This window comes from Ambystoma mexicanum, chromosome 12 (genome assembly GCF_040938575.1).
Source record: "Ambystoma mexicanum isolate Mex_15411 chromosome 12, UKY_AmexF1_1, whole genome shotgun sequence".
Lineage (NCBI taxonomy): Eukaryota > Metazoa > Chordata > Amphibia > Caudata > Ambystomatidae > Ambystoma > Ambystoma mexicanum.
Window position 1 is genome coordinate 874,050,428 of NC_090936.1, and position 15,159 is coordinate 874,065,586.

At 45.6% G+C, this 15,159-nt stretch overlaps 1 protein-coding gene across 1 annotated transcript in view; it reads right to left on the reverse strand.

Annotated features, from left to right (window-relative positions):
• The window catches only part of SLC17A8 (solute carrier family 17 member 8), a 769,865-nt gene that overhangs the window by 90,474 nt on the left and 664,232 nt on the right, over nt 1–15,159 (reverse strand). The window contains exon 10 of the mRNA XM_069629352.1: nt 14,190–14,300. Coding sequence (XP_069485453.1) covers nt 14,190–14,300 — 111 coding nt within the window. The remainder of the gene's footprint in view (nt 1–14,189; nt 14,301–15,159) is intronic.

Sequence of the window (15,159 nt, forward strand, 5' to 3'; positions counted from 1 at the left end):
CGTTGGTTCCCCGCACGTGCTCGGTGCTCCTTTGCACGTGCCGGGTGTTCCCATTCCCTTGGCAGGCGCGCTGGTGCAAAATGCTGCCTTGCTCCATCCTACCCGCTTACGCCAGCCAGCCACCAGACCTGTCCACCACCTCCCTACTCTTTCATGGGGGAAAACAACTCTCCCCTGGGGCTGACCGTGCTGTGCCTGTAATGAGATTGTGACAGATCCAGGACTTGATAGGATGGGATTTGTGCTATATTGAAAAAAATTTGAACTAAATAAATATCTGTTATTGAACCTTTATTATGACTGCTTATGTGTCACAGGGTAATGTACCATCTTCTCGAGCTTCCAGAACTGGTTGTTCACTTGTCAAAGCCTGAGAAATAGGTTCTTCAGACAGTACCAATATTTTTTATGTCTAGCCCTTAAACACCTAATTTCACATGTGAACCACATTCCCCATGTACCCCTGACTTAAAAAGCTATTTTTCCTCTGTATCACTAATACAATGATGTCTTGAGACCACTTTTTCCACCAATCCCTTCATCATGGGCTAGAAAATCACGCTGGCATTGAATGACCACTCCCAACTTCCAATTCCCCTTTTACACAAATGCTTTCCCCAATGTTTCCTGTTGCTTACATTTCCTTACAAACAGATATAAGACTCATAGCTTGAGTAGGCATATAAAGCCAGTTCGGCCACAAGGCACACCAAACGTTCAGTTAAATGTCCAGCATATCAAAACTTGAAAGAATTTAAATTTGAATGAATTTCAATCTGTGTACTTGAAGACATGTTTTGTTTAATTGATAATAGTAGCTTTTCAAAGATTGAAGACTTTTGCAAATGTCAGGATGATTTTTCTGATACCTTCTCCCTTCATAAGTTAAATCGGTTTAAATGTCATATGTTGAGAAGCACTGTCAAGTGGCTGAGGCTCATCACCTGTTTTTGCCAGACTACCATTTTAAATAGTAGCCACAAATCTAAGCGACGTACACTGACAGGTTTAATAATGTATGATTCAGGTCATTTGTGAAGGCAATTGTGTACCAGACATCAGATTTACCAATGACAGTGTACATATTATTTGGCCACACACTCCAGGACTCCCTGTTATTCTATAAATGTCAGCCATCCCATTGGGGCAAATTGTTGAATCCGAGAATGAGTGAGTCCCTAAAATTCAGCTTTGGTGAAATTGACACCCAACAGTTTTAATCACGTTGATCCACTAATGATTTCAAACTCTCCTGTGGCGTAATGAAGATGTGTTATTGTTAGTGTGTTATCATCTGAGGTTCAATCTAATTTTGGCTCAAAAGACTAAGATAAAAGGAAGGATGGACAGATCGGGGCATTACATTTTTCAAATCAATCGACTAACAAACAGCCTTAAGTTACATGAAAGGATATCTTGGTAGAAAACAGCAGCGATCATGACCTAATCCATCTCTAGAGTCCAAGTGGACCGAGGGGACAGTTCGGAGTGAACAGTACCTGGATTCAGTTCTTGGTGGGCTGATGCAGTAAGACCTGGGGTCGAATGTTGATTCAAGCTGATCAGGCTCAGTTTAGGCACAAAGAATCGTGGTGACCCGGCAGCAAGCGGGCATTGAGTAGACGTGAATGCAGGTGCTCTGTGCGCTAGAATGGCGGCTCTTCAAAGATGTCGGGCGGTTCCAAGAACACTTCACAGTTGGCTGGGCCGAGTTGGGCTTTAGTCACTGGGAGGGATCTCCAGTGGTTCCAGTCAGGGGGTAACAGTCACATGGAGATCTTGAGTGCATCTAAGCCCTGAGGACCAAAGGGCTGAGGATATCGCTGTTTGCTGTGGCGAGTGTTATTTTCAACCAGGTGGAGAGGAGAGGAAAACTGAGATGCGTGTGCCTGTACCTTTAATTCACCAACTGACCTGGTCACCTGACCTGGTCACCTGACCTTGGTCAAACAGGTACTTAAGGCCGCCTCTTCCGCCCTTGTGGCGCTAAGCCCTGAGGACCAAAGGGCTGAGGATATCGCTGTTTGCTGTGGCGAGTGTTATTTTCAACCAGGTGGAGAGGAGAGGAAAACTGAGGTGCGTGTGCCTGTACCTTTAATTCACCAACTGACCTGGTCACCTGACCTGGTCACCTGACCTTGGTCAAACAGGTACTTAAGGCCGCCTCTTCCGCCCTTGTGGCGCTAAGCCTTGAGGACCAAAGGGCTGAGGATATTGCTGTTTGGCGAGTGGCGCAAAGCACAAGGCAAATAATCGGATGATAATAGTCTGTAAGAAATGGATCCATCTAATCTCAGTACATCTAATGTGCTGCTAAGAACTAGAGCTCAAGTAAGACAAACAGCAAACTTAGAAGTTCTGCAGGCGAAAAAATCGAAAACCAACAAACTTAAGTCAATACTTTTCCTGTGGGTCAGCAACTGACAGTATTGACTTAGCTGAAGATGCATCTGTAACGCCGCTGGAAGATGTGTTTGAACCCCTGAAAACACTGGATGTTGGCCTATCACCTATTTGTGGCACGTTCATGCCCCTTAGCTTACATGCGCAGGCTATTTCAAGCCCTCCGTCCCCACTGCCCCCTCCCCTTCCGTTGCAAGTAAAACAAGTAGAAGGGGACGGCGGCTTGGTCTCAACATTCTCAAACCAAGTGAAGAGGACCAACAAAAAAAACAATATGAATAATATGAAGAACATAAAGTCAAGTGGTTTCGAGATAGAAGAGAACAGTAATATCGACCTTGATTCGCGGATTGGCTGGGCCGATGTGCCGCTGTTGCCGAGTGGAGCAGAGACCGCCGCCTCGACGGGTGTTGTGCCGGTATGCGAAGATGCTACCGAGGAGTGGAGAATGGAGGATGCCACAAAATCCCCTGCCGTGGCGGCCGTTGATGATTTTGGTGGGCTGGGCCAGGGGGCGTGGCCGGTGGTCGCGGGCGAGCCCGGCGCCGCTGTGGGGATTGTGAGTGAGGCGGGGAACGTGCCGCGCCTGGTGGATTTGGCAGATGCTGCAGTGGGCTCTGCTTCGCTTCCTCCCCCTGAGTGTAATATGAGGCTAACCGCTTCGCCCAGCGGGACAGGTGGCGCGGGCGATGGACACGGAAACACTGTAAGTACAACTACCGATTCTCTCATGTCGCTGAGCAATCCTGTAAATCCTATAAATCGCTGTGTGATTCTTTTGCCGCCCCTCAAAATGCTAGGAGCCCCATTTATGCTTCACAGCCCACAGAGACCCCCCTTAAGGATTCTAGCCTGAAGACAACATCGCATAGTGAAAATACACAGATTATTCAAAATGCTACAGGAAATGGTTTACTAATCAATGACAAAAGAAACTTGTTAGAGGTAGTCTCTGCAGTCCTACAGAACCTAATAAGTTTAAACAGATCCAGATCTTGTAATCGGTCGGATGTATCTAATCTACCTCATGAGTTATTATCCAAAGCCCCACAGAAAAGGACTACTATCTGGCTACTATCTATCGGCCACCTGGCCAAATTTCCTCCTTCCTCTCGGAGTGGGCTGACCTCTCCTCCTCACTCCTGTCCTCAACCACCCAACTCCTCTTTCTCGGTGACTTCAACATCCATCTCGACGCCTCCTGTCCCCCCTCAGGTCTCTTCCGCGAACTCTGCAACTCTCTCTCACTCTCTATTCTCCCGTCTGGGCCTACTCACTCTGCAGGGCACACTCTTGATGCTCTGATCTCTTCTGACCTTCCCCTCTCCCTCCCTCTCTCCACTCCTCTCTCTTGGAGCGATCACTTTCTCCTATCCTCCCACCTCTCCCTCCCTACCCCACAGGCAAAGCCACCCTCCTCACTGCCACCCACCTTCTCGGTCATCCGACCCATGAAGCGCGTGTCAGCTGAGGCCTTCGCTGCTACCTTCTCAGCCCCTTCTCCCCCCTCGGCTGACTCCCACCCTGACGCAGCCCTCTCCATGCTCTACTCCTCTATATCTGATACTCTCGATATCCTTGCCCCCGTCATGAGAATCCGCCTGAAGCCCAAAGCCAAATGCAACTCCTGGTATGACTCGGATCTCGTCACCCTAAAACGCAAGTGCAGGGTGGCAGAGAGGAAATGGCGTGCTTCATGTTTATCCTCTGACAAACTGGCCTGCCGCCTGCTCCAAAGGCAATACCGGCTCTCCGTTCTCACCAAGAAGAGAGCCCTTATCCAAGCCCGCATCTCTGAGGCATCTAACAACTCGGCCGAACTCTTTAAAATCTGCAAGGAGCTGGCCAACCCTGCTGCAGTCTCTACCTCTCCTGTCCCCTCCCAGGCCCTCTGCACTGCACTGGCCTCGCACTTCATCTCAAAAACTCAGGACATCCTGTCCTCGCTCTCCTCCTCTCTCCTCCCTCCCTCTCTTCCCTGCTCTTCCTCTTGCTCTCCTGCAGCCGCCCCTCCGCCCTCCTTCTCTGCTTTTCCACCTTTTTCTGCTGATGAGGTTTCCAGACAAGTCCGATCTATGAAAACCTCGTCTAAACAGGTTCACCCCTGTTCCTCCAAAACCATCAAGGACCACATCGACTCCCTGGCTCCTGCCCTGGCTGACTTTTGCAACCACTCATTCGCCTCTGGAGTCTTCCCATCCCCCCTCAAGCACTCCCTTGTGCACCCCCTCCTCAAGAAACCCTCTTCTGACCCCTCCTGCCCGGCCAACTATCGCCCAATCTCCATTACTCCCTTCCCGGGCAAGCTCCTGGAGAAATTGGCCATCTCCCAGCTTAACCTCCATGCTGAATATGTTGGTAATCTTCATGACCATCAATCCGGCTTCAGAGCGGCCAGAAGCACGGAAACTGCTCTCCTGAACATCCGTGAGGACCTGCTCCTGAACCTCGATTCCAACACTCCCTGTGTTCTCATTCTGCTCGATCTCTCCTCTGCCTTTGACACTGTCAACCATGCCATCCTGCTCAACCGTCTCCGTGATAACCTGGGTATCACTGGTCAGGCTCTGGCATGGCTGACCTCTTTCCTTTCTGGTCGACCCTCCCAGGTCCAAATGGGCTCCTTCCTCTCTGACATCTTTTTCTCCACCTGTGGTGTCCCTATCCAACCTCTCTCCCTGGCTTTTCAATCAGTATCTGGCACTCCTTGCCCACCGCATCGCCGCTCTCTGCCCCCACTTTCAGTGCTATGCGGACGATACCCAGCTCATTTTCAGGCTACCCTCGGCCTCCTCCTCTCCTTCCCTCATCTCCGACTGTCTGTCTGCTATCCAGGAATGGTGTGCCGCCAATGACCTCTGCCTTAACGCCAGTAAGACTGAGATTCTACTCATCGGCACACCCACTCCCTCCTTTCCTGCAGCTCTCTGGCCGGCCTCCCTTGGCCCCCTTCCTGCCACTACCTGCAAAGCTAAAAACCTCGGGGTCATCTTCGACTCCACACTCTCCTTCTCTCCTCATATTTCCGACGTCTCTAAGAAGTCACATTACCAGCTGCACCTCCTCAGAGGTATTCTTCCCTTCCTCTCCTTCCCCCAGAAGCTCACTGTCTCCCGAGCCCTGGTTCTCTCAAGGCTGGACTACTGTAATAGCCTCTATCTTAATCTGCCTGCCTCCACTCTCCGCCCTCTGCAACTTATCCAGAACAGAACTGCGAGACTTGTCCTTGGCCTCAAGCCCAGGGACCGTATCTCTCCAGGACTGAAATCTCTTCACTGGCTCCCAGTGGCTGCGAGGATTAAGTTCAAAACCCTCTGCATTGTCCACAAGGCCTTCTGGGGCCTGGGGCCACAATACCTTCAACTCTCTCTTCCTAAATATCTGCCTTCACAAGCCCTTCGCTCATCCGTCTCCAACTCCCTCATGGTCAGCCGCTTCTCGAAGCAACGAGCTGGGGGCAGATCTCTCTCCGCAGCAGGGGCCTCCCTCTGGAACAGCCTTCCTGCTTCCCTGAAACTTGAGGAGAACCATCTCCGGTTCCGGAAGCACCTCAAAACCTTCCTCTTCGCTTCTGCCTTCTCTCTCCCTCTCCCCTGCTAAACCTGCTTAACTCCCCTCCGAAGTCTGCACTTAACCTGCATCTGGGCCACTCTGTGACCTCGGCCCAGGGCCCAGCCACTCTCCACTTGCACGGCCTCCCTGGCTCCCCCTGCACTGCGGGACTGTCACTGCATCCCTACAGCCCCCTTCCCAGCACTTACTCTGCACTTACCTCGCACTTGCCACCAGCTGGCCCTTTTATTTATTATTTATTATTTTATTACGCTACTTACCTTGTATTGCACTTTCCCCCCCACCTCCTCCCCATGCACTTCTCCTTTTCCCCTTACCTCTGCACTTGCGCGATCTGAATGACACCTGGCCTAGTAGGATCGTTTGTCTGTCTTCCCCTTGTTTCCCCCCCTCCCTGCCTCGTCGCGCCTTGAAACACTCGTGTATAGGCGCGTTACAAATACCATATCATATCATATCATATCATATCATATCATATGAGTGTCACTAACTCAAATCCAGATATATGGGGAATTGGTAATTATAAAAGAAGTAAAGCATGCGTGACAGAGTCTTCTGATAGTTTTAAACCGTCACAAGAGGGAAATGTGGCCGATTCGCAGAAAAGATTGCCTATTCCACCCAAGACTGGTCAGTCCAGCAACAAGAGACGTTACATCATTGGAAGTGAAAGCTCAATTTGTGAAGAGATATCTGACGATTCTGATACGTCGGACTCTTCGATTGGTGACCGTCCGTTTCCTAAGATTAGGAGGGAAGAGACATGCTCTAGACGCATTCCACTTAAGTTAGAGGGGAGAGTGGAATGTGATCGTCCAGCTCCTTGTATTCATGTGCCCTCTAATGATCTTTTAATAGCTCTTACATCGGCAATGTCAATTTCTCTCACACCCTTCACGAAGTTATATGAAGCCTTAAATGATAACGTGAAGGATGTCACAACTCTACTAGCTCTGATGAATTCAAAATTGGTTCACCTAGAATCAATGCAGGGTAGAGATAGACACAAACAAGAAGAGATGACTCATCAAATTATGGCGGGCATCCTAGCAACAAATGAGGCTAAAAAGAATGATATGATTGACAAAAAGCTGTTTGCAGAGGTTGCAAAAGAAGCCTTGTCCTTATTTCATAAATCACACACAGCATTAGTAAAAAAAAAAGATGAACTACGGGACGACAGTAACCTGAAAGACTTGGGAAGTAAAGCTTTAGCTGCCAATTCGAATGTTTGCGTAAACTCTTCAAAACTGGCCAAGATGCCTGATCCACATTTACAGCCCGTCCAACCAGATACGGAATTTCTCCTGCATAGTAAGTCACCAGGAAGTTCAATAATAGAAGTGATTGACATCGCGAATGAGGAGCCTAAAGAAAGCGCTGCTCTGTTGGAAATTGAGGTGCGCAAGCAAAAGCTTGTTGATGAATCACATTCCAAAAACGATTGCTTAGGAAAAGCTCTTGATATTTCGTTTAATACAGTTTTTATGCAAGCTAAAAATGCATCTAATCCAGCCTTAGTGGACCCTCAAATGGCCTCCGGTTCATCTCCACTTCAGAAAATTATAGAAGGGGTTTCTGACCCGCAGAATGTGTCGGTGACAACAGCGAAGTCTGCAGGTCTGTTTCCTATTTTTCAAAGTTTAGATCTAGAAGTGCAACCGACTTCAACTGTGGGTTCAAAGAAAAATCATCCTCTAATGAAAAAGCAAAAGAACATGCCTGCTTGAAAAAAAATCGCAACAAAAAGGAGCCCGAAAATTCTTACGGAATTTAAATATGTTTCAAATAGTTGACAAGGCTATTTCGACCAGTTTGAAATTAGCGGACACAATAAAGGAGACTCAGATTGTGCACCTGGAAATAGACTATCCAAAATCTAATGCGATGGAGAGTTTGCCCAACGAAGAGGACTTGGCAATACAAGCGGAATTAATGGATCTATCAGTTTATGAAGACAAGATTGAACTCGATGTTGAACCGGTTAAAACTGTTGCGGAAGTACGCGTCATTCAAGAAGCTGTAGTATCTGCATTGGAAACAAAATCGAACAGCGATAATAAGATTACATCATTCGAGAAACAAAATTGCACCCCAAATGAGTCACAGAAGGGCGAAGCTCCATTAACCTGTCCAAGACGTGTAGTGAGAGAAAGACTGTGCGAGATCATTCCGCCAGTTGTAGAGGAGAAGGAAGAGGGTAGAGTGCTAAGGAGTCCGGAATTCATGACACTACAAGCTAAAAGAGAAAGACAAAGGATACAAGGCCAGTTGAAAGCACAAAATACTGTCGACTCAAGTCAGTGCAACTTATATGAGGGGTACCTTGAGAAAGAATTGGGATCAGACGCGAAAACACCTCTTGATGCCAAAGTAGAAATGTTTCAGAAATCGGACTTATTTAAGCCCAAAATGTTAGCGCAAAACTTGAAAAACAAGAACAGGATGCCTGCCGGACAAACGGCAGAGCCATCGTTGCTGATTAAATGAATGTTAGAGCGACTGGAGGGCTCGGATAAACTTATTCTGAACAGAACTAATGTGCTACGACTACTTCATCATCTACCCCATCTTCGCTCTTTGGAGAATAAAGATCTGAAAATTATTGAATTCCCAGAGGAAAGGTGCACCGATAAGGTGATTTTACATCTAAACTCTAATCTAATCGCAAATGTAATTTTGGATGCAAATGAAGAGCTGTTATCAATGGGCTTCGACACTTATAAAGTGAGCGACCCGGAACGACGCGAAAAAGAAGAGATGTTAAATCAGCCACGAGAAGCTTGGCCCTCTAATAAGTGTACCTCTAAACCTTTTGAAGTGGTGAGAAAGTTGGATCAAAGTGAGAAAACCTGGCGATCCTCATCCAACCTGAATGGTCTAACTAGCAGTGCGCATTCAGCCGCTTCGCCTCCCCAAAGTTTTGTGGCGGTTGAAGAGGTCTTGAGCTTCAGAAGAGGTTCAATGGAAAGAATTAAGATTACTATAGATAATGAGAGACAAACTGAAAAATCCTCCTTGATAAAAACAAGCACTCAAAGAGAACATGTCCCCGTAGAAGACTGGAACTGGATGGCCTTGTCACTAAATGCAAATTTGAACAGCTAATGCCCGAAGCTTAATGTGGATCAAGAATGCTCTTTTGCCTCATGGAATATGCGTGGTTTTTCACATCTCTTAAATAATAACTGGGCACACGAGTTACAACTAATCTGTTTACAAGAAACCTGGATCTGTGAATTACCAACAATCACAGACTATGAATGTGCAATCAATCCAGCCATAAAGGCAGAAAAGGGCCGCCCAGTAGCAGGTCTCCTGACATTGATTAAAAGGTCATCGGGATACCGGTTGCAGAACTCGACGAACTATACGCCCTACATCCAAGTCTGTGAGTTACGCAAAACTGATGCTCCCTTCAAACTTTCCGACATGATCTATATTATCAACTTATATTGGAATCACCAACGGACTGGGTCACTTCCATTTATTGATCAGGTTACCGCAATTCTCGATAATTTGTTGGAATCAAACAGTGGAAGTGCTTTGATAGTTTGTGGCGACTTAAACATTGATTATTTTAATCCCCAGTGTCCCGCCAAAGGTCATTTGTCAAAATTATGGTTAGAAGAAATGGAAGTAAGAGGACTCTCAATGCTAAATGGTCGAATGCAAGGTGACATACCGGCTAAGCCCACGTGGCAGCGGGAAGGTCAAAGTTCCATCATTGATTATATTTTTGTTTCTGACACGCTGCATGGAAAAATTAAGACCATGAAAGTTCGTTCCATGAAGAATAGCGATCATGAAATGCTAGAATTATGATTTCAAGACTCACAAAGTCCGCAAATCAAAAAGTGGAAAAATAAATTCACAGTGGAAACAAATCGTCTTCGTCTAAAATTGGAAGAACACGATGTGGCTAAGATATGTAAACAACTCATGTCGAAGCCAGACGAGATTGAATATATGCCAATTTTATCTCAATTTAAAACCAAAAATATTGGTCTGAAAAACTGGTCTTTCGTGAACAAACATAGTTTTGATCTTTTGGTAAAACAACGAAAAAGAACAATGCAAGCTGAAATTCGAAAGAATAATAAAGGCCCAAAGAGTGAAATAGCAGTAAAAAACAAAGTAGTCAAACAAGCCTATAAAAATTGGATCAAAAGCCATCGATTTATATTACATCAAAACGATGCTGAAGCAATGATGAAGATCCTTACGAATAAAAACAGTGGCGAGTTTTGGCGAACTATCAACTGCATGGAAACCTCGCAAGTGGCCCTACAAGCTTGCCCTATTTCTGAAATAGAGTGGGTAAACAACTTCACAGCCCTATACTTCAAAGATCTTGCTCCAAATATGTCAACTACCAATCTAACATCATGGAATTTACATTTCACAAAGGACGATATCCGAGATATAATCATGAGAGCAAAAAACTTGCAGGCCCCCGGCCCCGATGGGTTGTCTAACTATATGATCAAACAGTTTCCTGATCTATGGACAGACTTGTGTTTTGATCTATTTAAGAAAATCAACTTGCAAAAGCAAGTGCCAGCCTCATGGAAGACTGGGATAATCGTGCCAATATTTAAGAAAGGAAACAGAGCATCACCGGAAAACTATCGTCCGGTGGCCCTGCTCGACGTTCTGGGCAAGATTTTCTCATCCCTGTTGCAAGTAAAACTGATCACTTGGGCTAAATCAGCGAAAAGAGTAGATGAAAGACAGGCAGGTTTTGTAAAATTTGTGGGGTGTTAACTAAACCTGCTCGTTCTAAATCTGCTGAAAATGGAAGCTTTGAGAACTAACACGAGAGTGTATCTTGCTTTCGTTGACTTCTCCATGGCCTTTGACATGATTGATCATGAACTATTGTGGCAAAAGTTGGAACTGTGGGGCTGTCCGGTTGGCTTACTTGCAGCAATTCAAGAGCTTCACTCTAATACTTCAATTGCCGTTCGGCTGGACACATCGGGACGTTGTCAGCTCAAATCAAGACATGTAAAGGAGTCAAGCAAGGTTGCCCGTTAGCAGCTGCAATCTTTGGCCTGTTTATCTCTGATATTGGGGACGCAATTCAATCGATGCGATCTTTTCCACCAAAACTCAATTCATCGAAGGTAAGCTGGCTGTTGTATGCTGACGACTTGGTAATTCTAGATTTAACACCGATTGGTCTTCAACGCAAACTCAAAGCTGTTCAAAAATATGTTTGCCAGAATAAATTGAAGATCAATATAACCAAGACAGAAATACTGGTGTTTGAAAATTTAAAAACAAGTCGTAACTCAAGAGACTTAAAATATGTATGGTCTCTAAATCAAATGAAATTGCAGCTCTCAAAAAGCGTAAAATACCTCGGCATGAATCTAAATTCCAGCATATGTGACGACCCTTGGGTGGTCGATTCAAAGCGAAAATGTGGTCAGCTGGCCTGCCAGGGCTCGGTGATACATAGAAAATATGGGCGATTTTCATTGCTACCGCTGCGGAATTTTTATGAACAAAAAGTTGTGCCGATTCTGGCTTACGGCGCGGAAAATGCATTTGGTTGCCTGGCGACACACTGGAACTCATTAGAACATATGTTCTGGACCAAAACCTTAAACTTACCACCTGGAATTGCATCAGCCTGCATACGATATGAATTAGCTTTAATTTCACTGCACGCTAGGATATGCTGGAACCAACTAGCACTGTTTCGAAAAACTAGAGCAGAGGAAGGAATATTCCAATTCCAGATATTCCACAATGCTCCATCGGGAGGCTCAGATATTTTCTCTCAATGGATAAAAAGATGTGAAGATTTTTTAGCATTTAACAACATTAGCTTGAACACTCTTCACACAAATCCTACGGCTGCTAAAGTGACCCTATGGCGTGCTGACTGGATAAATACTTGTAAAGAGCATTTAGCCGCCAATGCGATGAAAAATTCCCCTGCTGAATCAAGGGGTTACAACATCCTTCAAAAATATCTGACTCGATTCCCGAATTCGAAAGCCAGAAGACTATACATGCTATTTCGGCTGAATGCAATGAAAACGAAAGAGAGAACCGGCCACTGGGCGTGTAATGTGGGACTAAATTCTATCTGTCGCTTTTGTAATAAGGAGTTGGAGTCCCTTAAACACTTAGTCCTCTTTTGCTCAGCGTTGAAAGATGCAAGATCAATTCATCTGGGCCGGTGGTATAACGAAAATCAGTCTGCATGTGCAGACGAGTGGTGGAGGAGAATGTGGAATGGATTAGATATGAAATTAATCTTGTTCTTGACCTCCTCCCTGGCCGTCATTGATGACAAACTAAAAGATCAAACCGGACAATTGTGAGAATGCCTGAATGAGTTTAAGTGCTTTCAAGGTTGATCATGGAAAATAAGATCTGTCAATGTGAATTTTCTGTTTGGGCAGCGAGAAGGGAGGAGGTCAAATTGGGGGGGAAAATATAAAGGTCACTGGACTTTTGTGGTTTTTACTTCTGTTGATTTTGGTTGTGTAATATTTTAAAGGTTTGATTTTAAACCAATAAAAAAAAAAAAAAAGTGCATCGATGTGCGATCAATGCAGCGGATGTTCAAGGGCTAGCTGGGCTGAGCCATGGTAATAATCCCCCATTAGAGTTGGCAAGTGACTCTCCAGTGATTCGGTCTGGTTCCTGGCATTATGCAGTCACTTCAGGCCTACCAGGTGATGAGCTTTTGCTGAGACACAATGCTGTGTTGAGCTGGTTGATCGTGCAAGCAAATGTTTGATTGGTGGAGGAACACAGCAAACAGCTCCGGCAACTTCCTTCTTGTCCCAGGTGCAGTGAACACAGACCGACTGATTCAGTACGGTGAACAGGGAGCTTCTGCTGGTCTGGTCCTCTGGTTTCTTTGAGGACCTATCAGGGGGACTCGAGGATAGGATGATTGCGTTCAGGGTCTGCTCTTCCAGTTTAGGAGATTCTAGTGCAGAGTGGTAGGTCCTGATCCACAGCAGAGGTTACTCCCGATGTGACATGTGAGTGGTAGGGGACAGATCTTCCTTCTGTTTTGGATGATTCCTTCTTCATTACAGGCTGAGGGCTTTGGAGAGTACAACTCTCCCAAAGGAAATCCAGTAAGATCTTCAGAACAAATCTGCGGCCTTAAAGAATCTGAGAGGCACTGAGTGAGCCTGCTGAAGGAGTGAAAGACCCCATCTTTTAAGGGCAAACGTCCTCAGGTGATTGGAATAAAGCTAGCCTGCCTGAGTGGTCCAATCAATGCTCCAGAAGAATTGGAGGGGATATGAAAGAGAGAGGGGGAATTGAGAATCAAAATGATGGGAACCTTCTTCCATTGACCAGACCCCTCCTGCCTATCACAATTCTGGGCCCTTCCATTCTTACTGAGAACAAAGACGTTTAGAGCTGCAGCACCCTGTGTGAGGCTACTCCTTTTGAATGGGTGTGATCCCTTGACACACAGGCCTAGGGCAGCTGCCTGCTGTGTGGCTGTTTAGGGTGGAGGGTGTTACCATCCCTCAGAAAGAGATAAAAGAGGATGCCCATCCTTCCAGGTTCTTATACTGCCATTTGACGGGCTACACCGACTGACCAGAATACACATCACCTTCCATAGTGGAGCTGGCTCACAGGAGCTGACACATGTGCAATATCAATTGTAATGTGGTGGTTGTGATCATAATTAGCACCATGCACTATGCCTAAAAGTAGGCATAGCTTTTATTTAGAGTTTAACCTGCCACCAGTATGGTAGGCTCATGATCATCATAGTTTTTGGTAAAGTGGGGCATATTGTAAATGCTGCCTCTGCACTGCAGGGACTTGGCTGTCTGTGGCTATCAAGTGGGCACCTCATGACCTTCAAACTCACTCTGTGTCACGAGTAGAGTGGGTGCCACAGGTCAGGCTACTGATGCGACGGGGCACGAGTGCACTATGTCTTTAGCATGGAGTCGACAAGAAAGGGGGAATCTGGTTGTCAGATTACCCCTTTTTGAGAAGAAATTACCCTCATCGTTCTATTTGTTAATAAAATTTTTAAAAAAGCAGGGCTTTGCACCCGTGTCAGATGGCGATTCCCCACAGTAACTGAGTCAACCATGCTCTTTCATTAGCTGGGTGGGATGCATTGATTTGAAGTCAAACATAGTCCCACATTCATTATTCACTAGAACTAAACATCTTTAAACCAGTGTAAATGGTGTCATATTTACCTGAGATGGCAAAGCCGCTAAATCCAACTGCCAGCACTAGAAAAGAGATTGCCATAGCTTTTGTATGAGAATATCCAACCACCAGGAGCAAGGTTGCTTCCATGCCAAAACCTATGATTTAAGAACAAAATGCATTACCTTTTGTATTATGATTCACATTGAAAAAAATATGAAAAAAACATTATTTCAATTACCATAATTATGAGATCAAAGGCACCCCACATCAACATTTATTTTGGATTTGCTGTTGTGTCCCTTGCTCAGAAGTCCCATTCCCTTATTGACATGATGACTAGCAACATATGTCAACCCTGGGACTAGCACATGTGAGTTTTGAAGTCACCTGTCAATATGATTATTTGTCCCTTTGGTGACTGGAGTTTTTTTTAGGTATTTTTTTGAAAAAATGAATCAAGTTTTTTTAATATGTGGGGGGTTCCCACAAATTCCCACTTCCCTGTATTTGTATCCCTACCCCAACATCCTCCCTTCTCCTTGTATCCCCTTACCCCATATATATTTTGATGAGTTTAATCAAAGTATGTTTTTCATTAACCGAAACCCTCTAATACTGACCCAGACTAGAAGTCCTGAACTATCGTAGTGAGACTCCAAGAATCCAAGAAACAATATAAAACCTGACGAGAAAATTACTAACCAGCAAGTGATGCTGCTGCCATTTTCGATGTGGGTGAAGTATCTCACCTTTCAAATGAATGTCCTCAATATCACTGGTTGTGTCATCTCACTAGTGGAGGTGCAAAACATCGTCCACGTCTCAGTCTCCAATCAAGTTTGGGATGCTGAAACCTAACCATGCCACTAATAATGGCATACTGGTAGTGAGTGAGGTCAGGCAGTGAGGTTGAGTTGCATAATATGGGTTATGCATGCTCTGACATGTGTTTTCGCTACAACCTACCCTTCATCAGCATCCTTGCTGTGCGATGAAAAATGGCAAAGTTGTTGG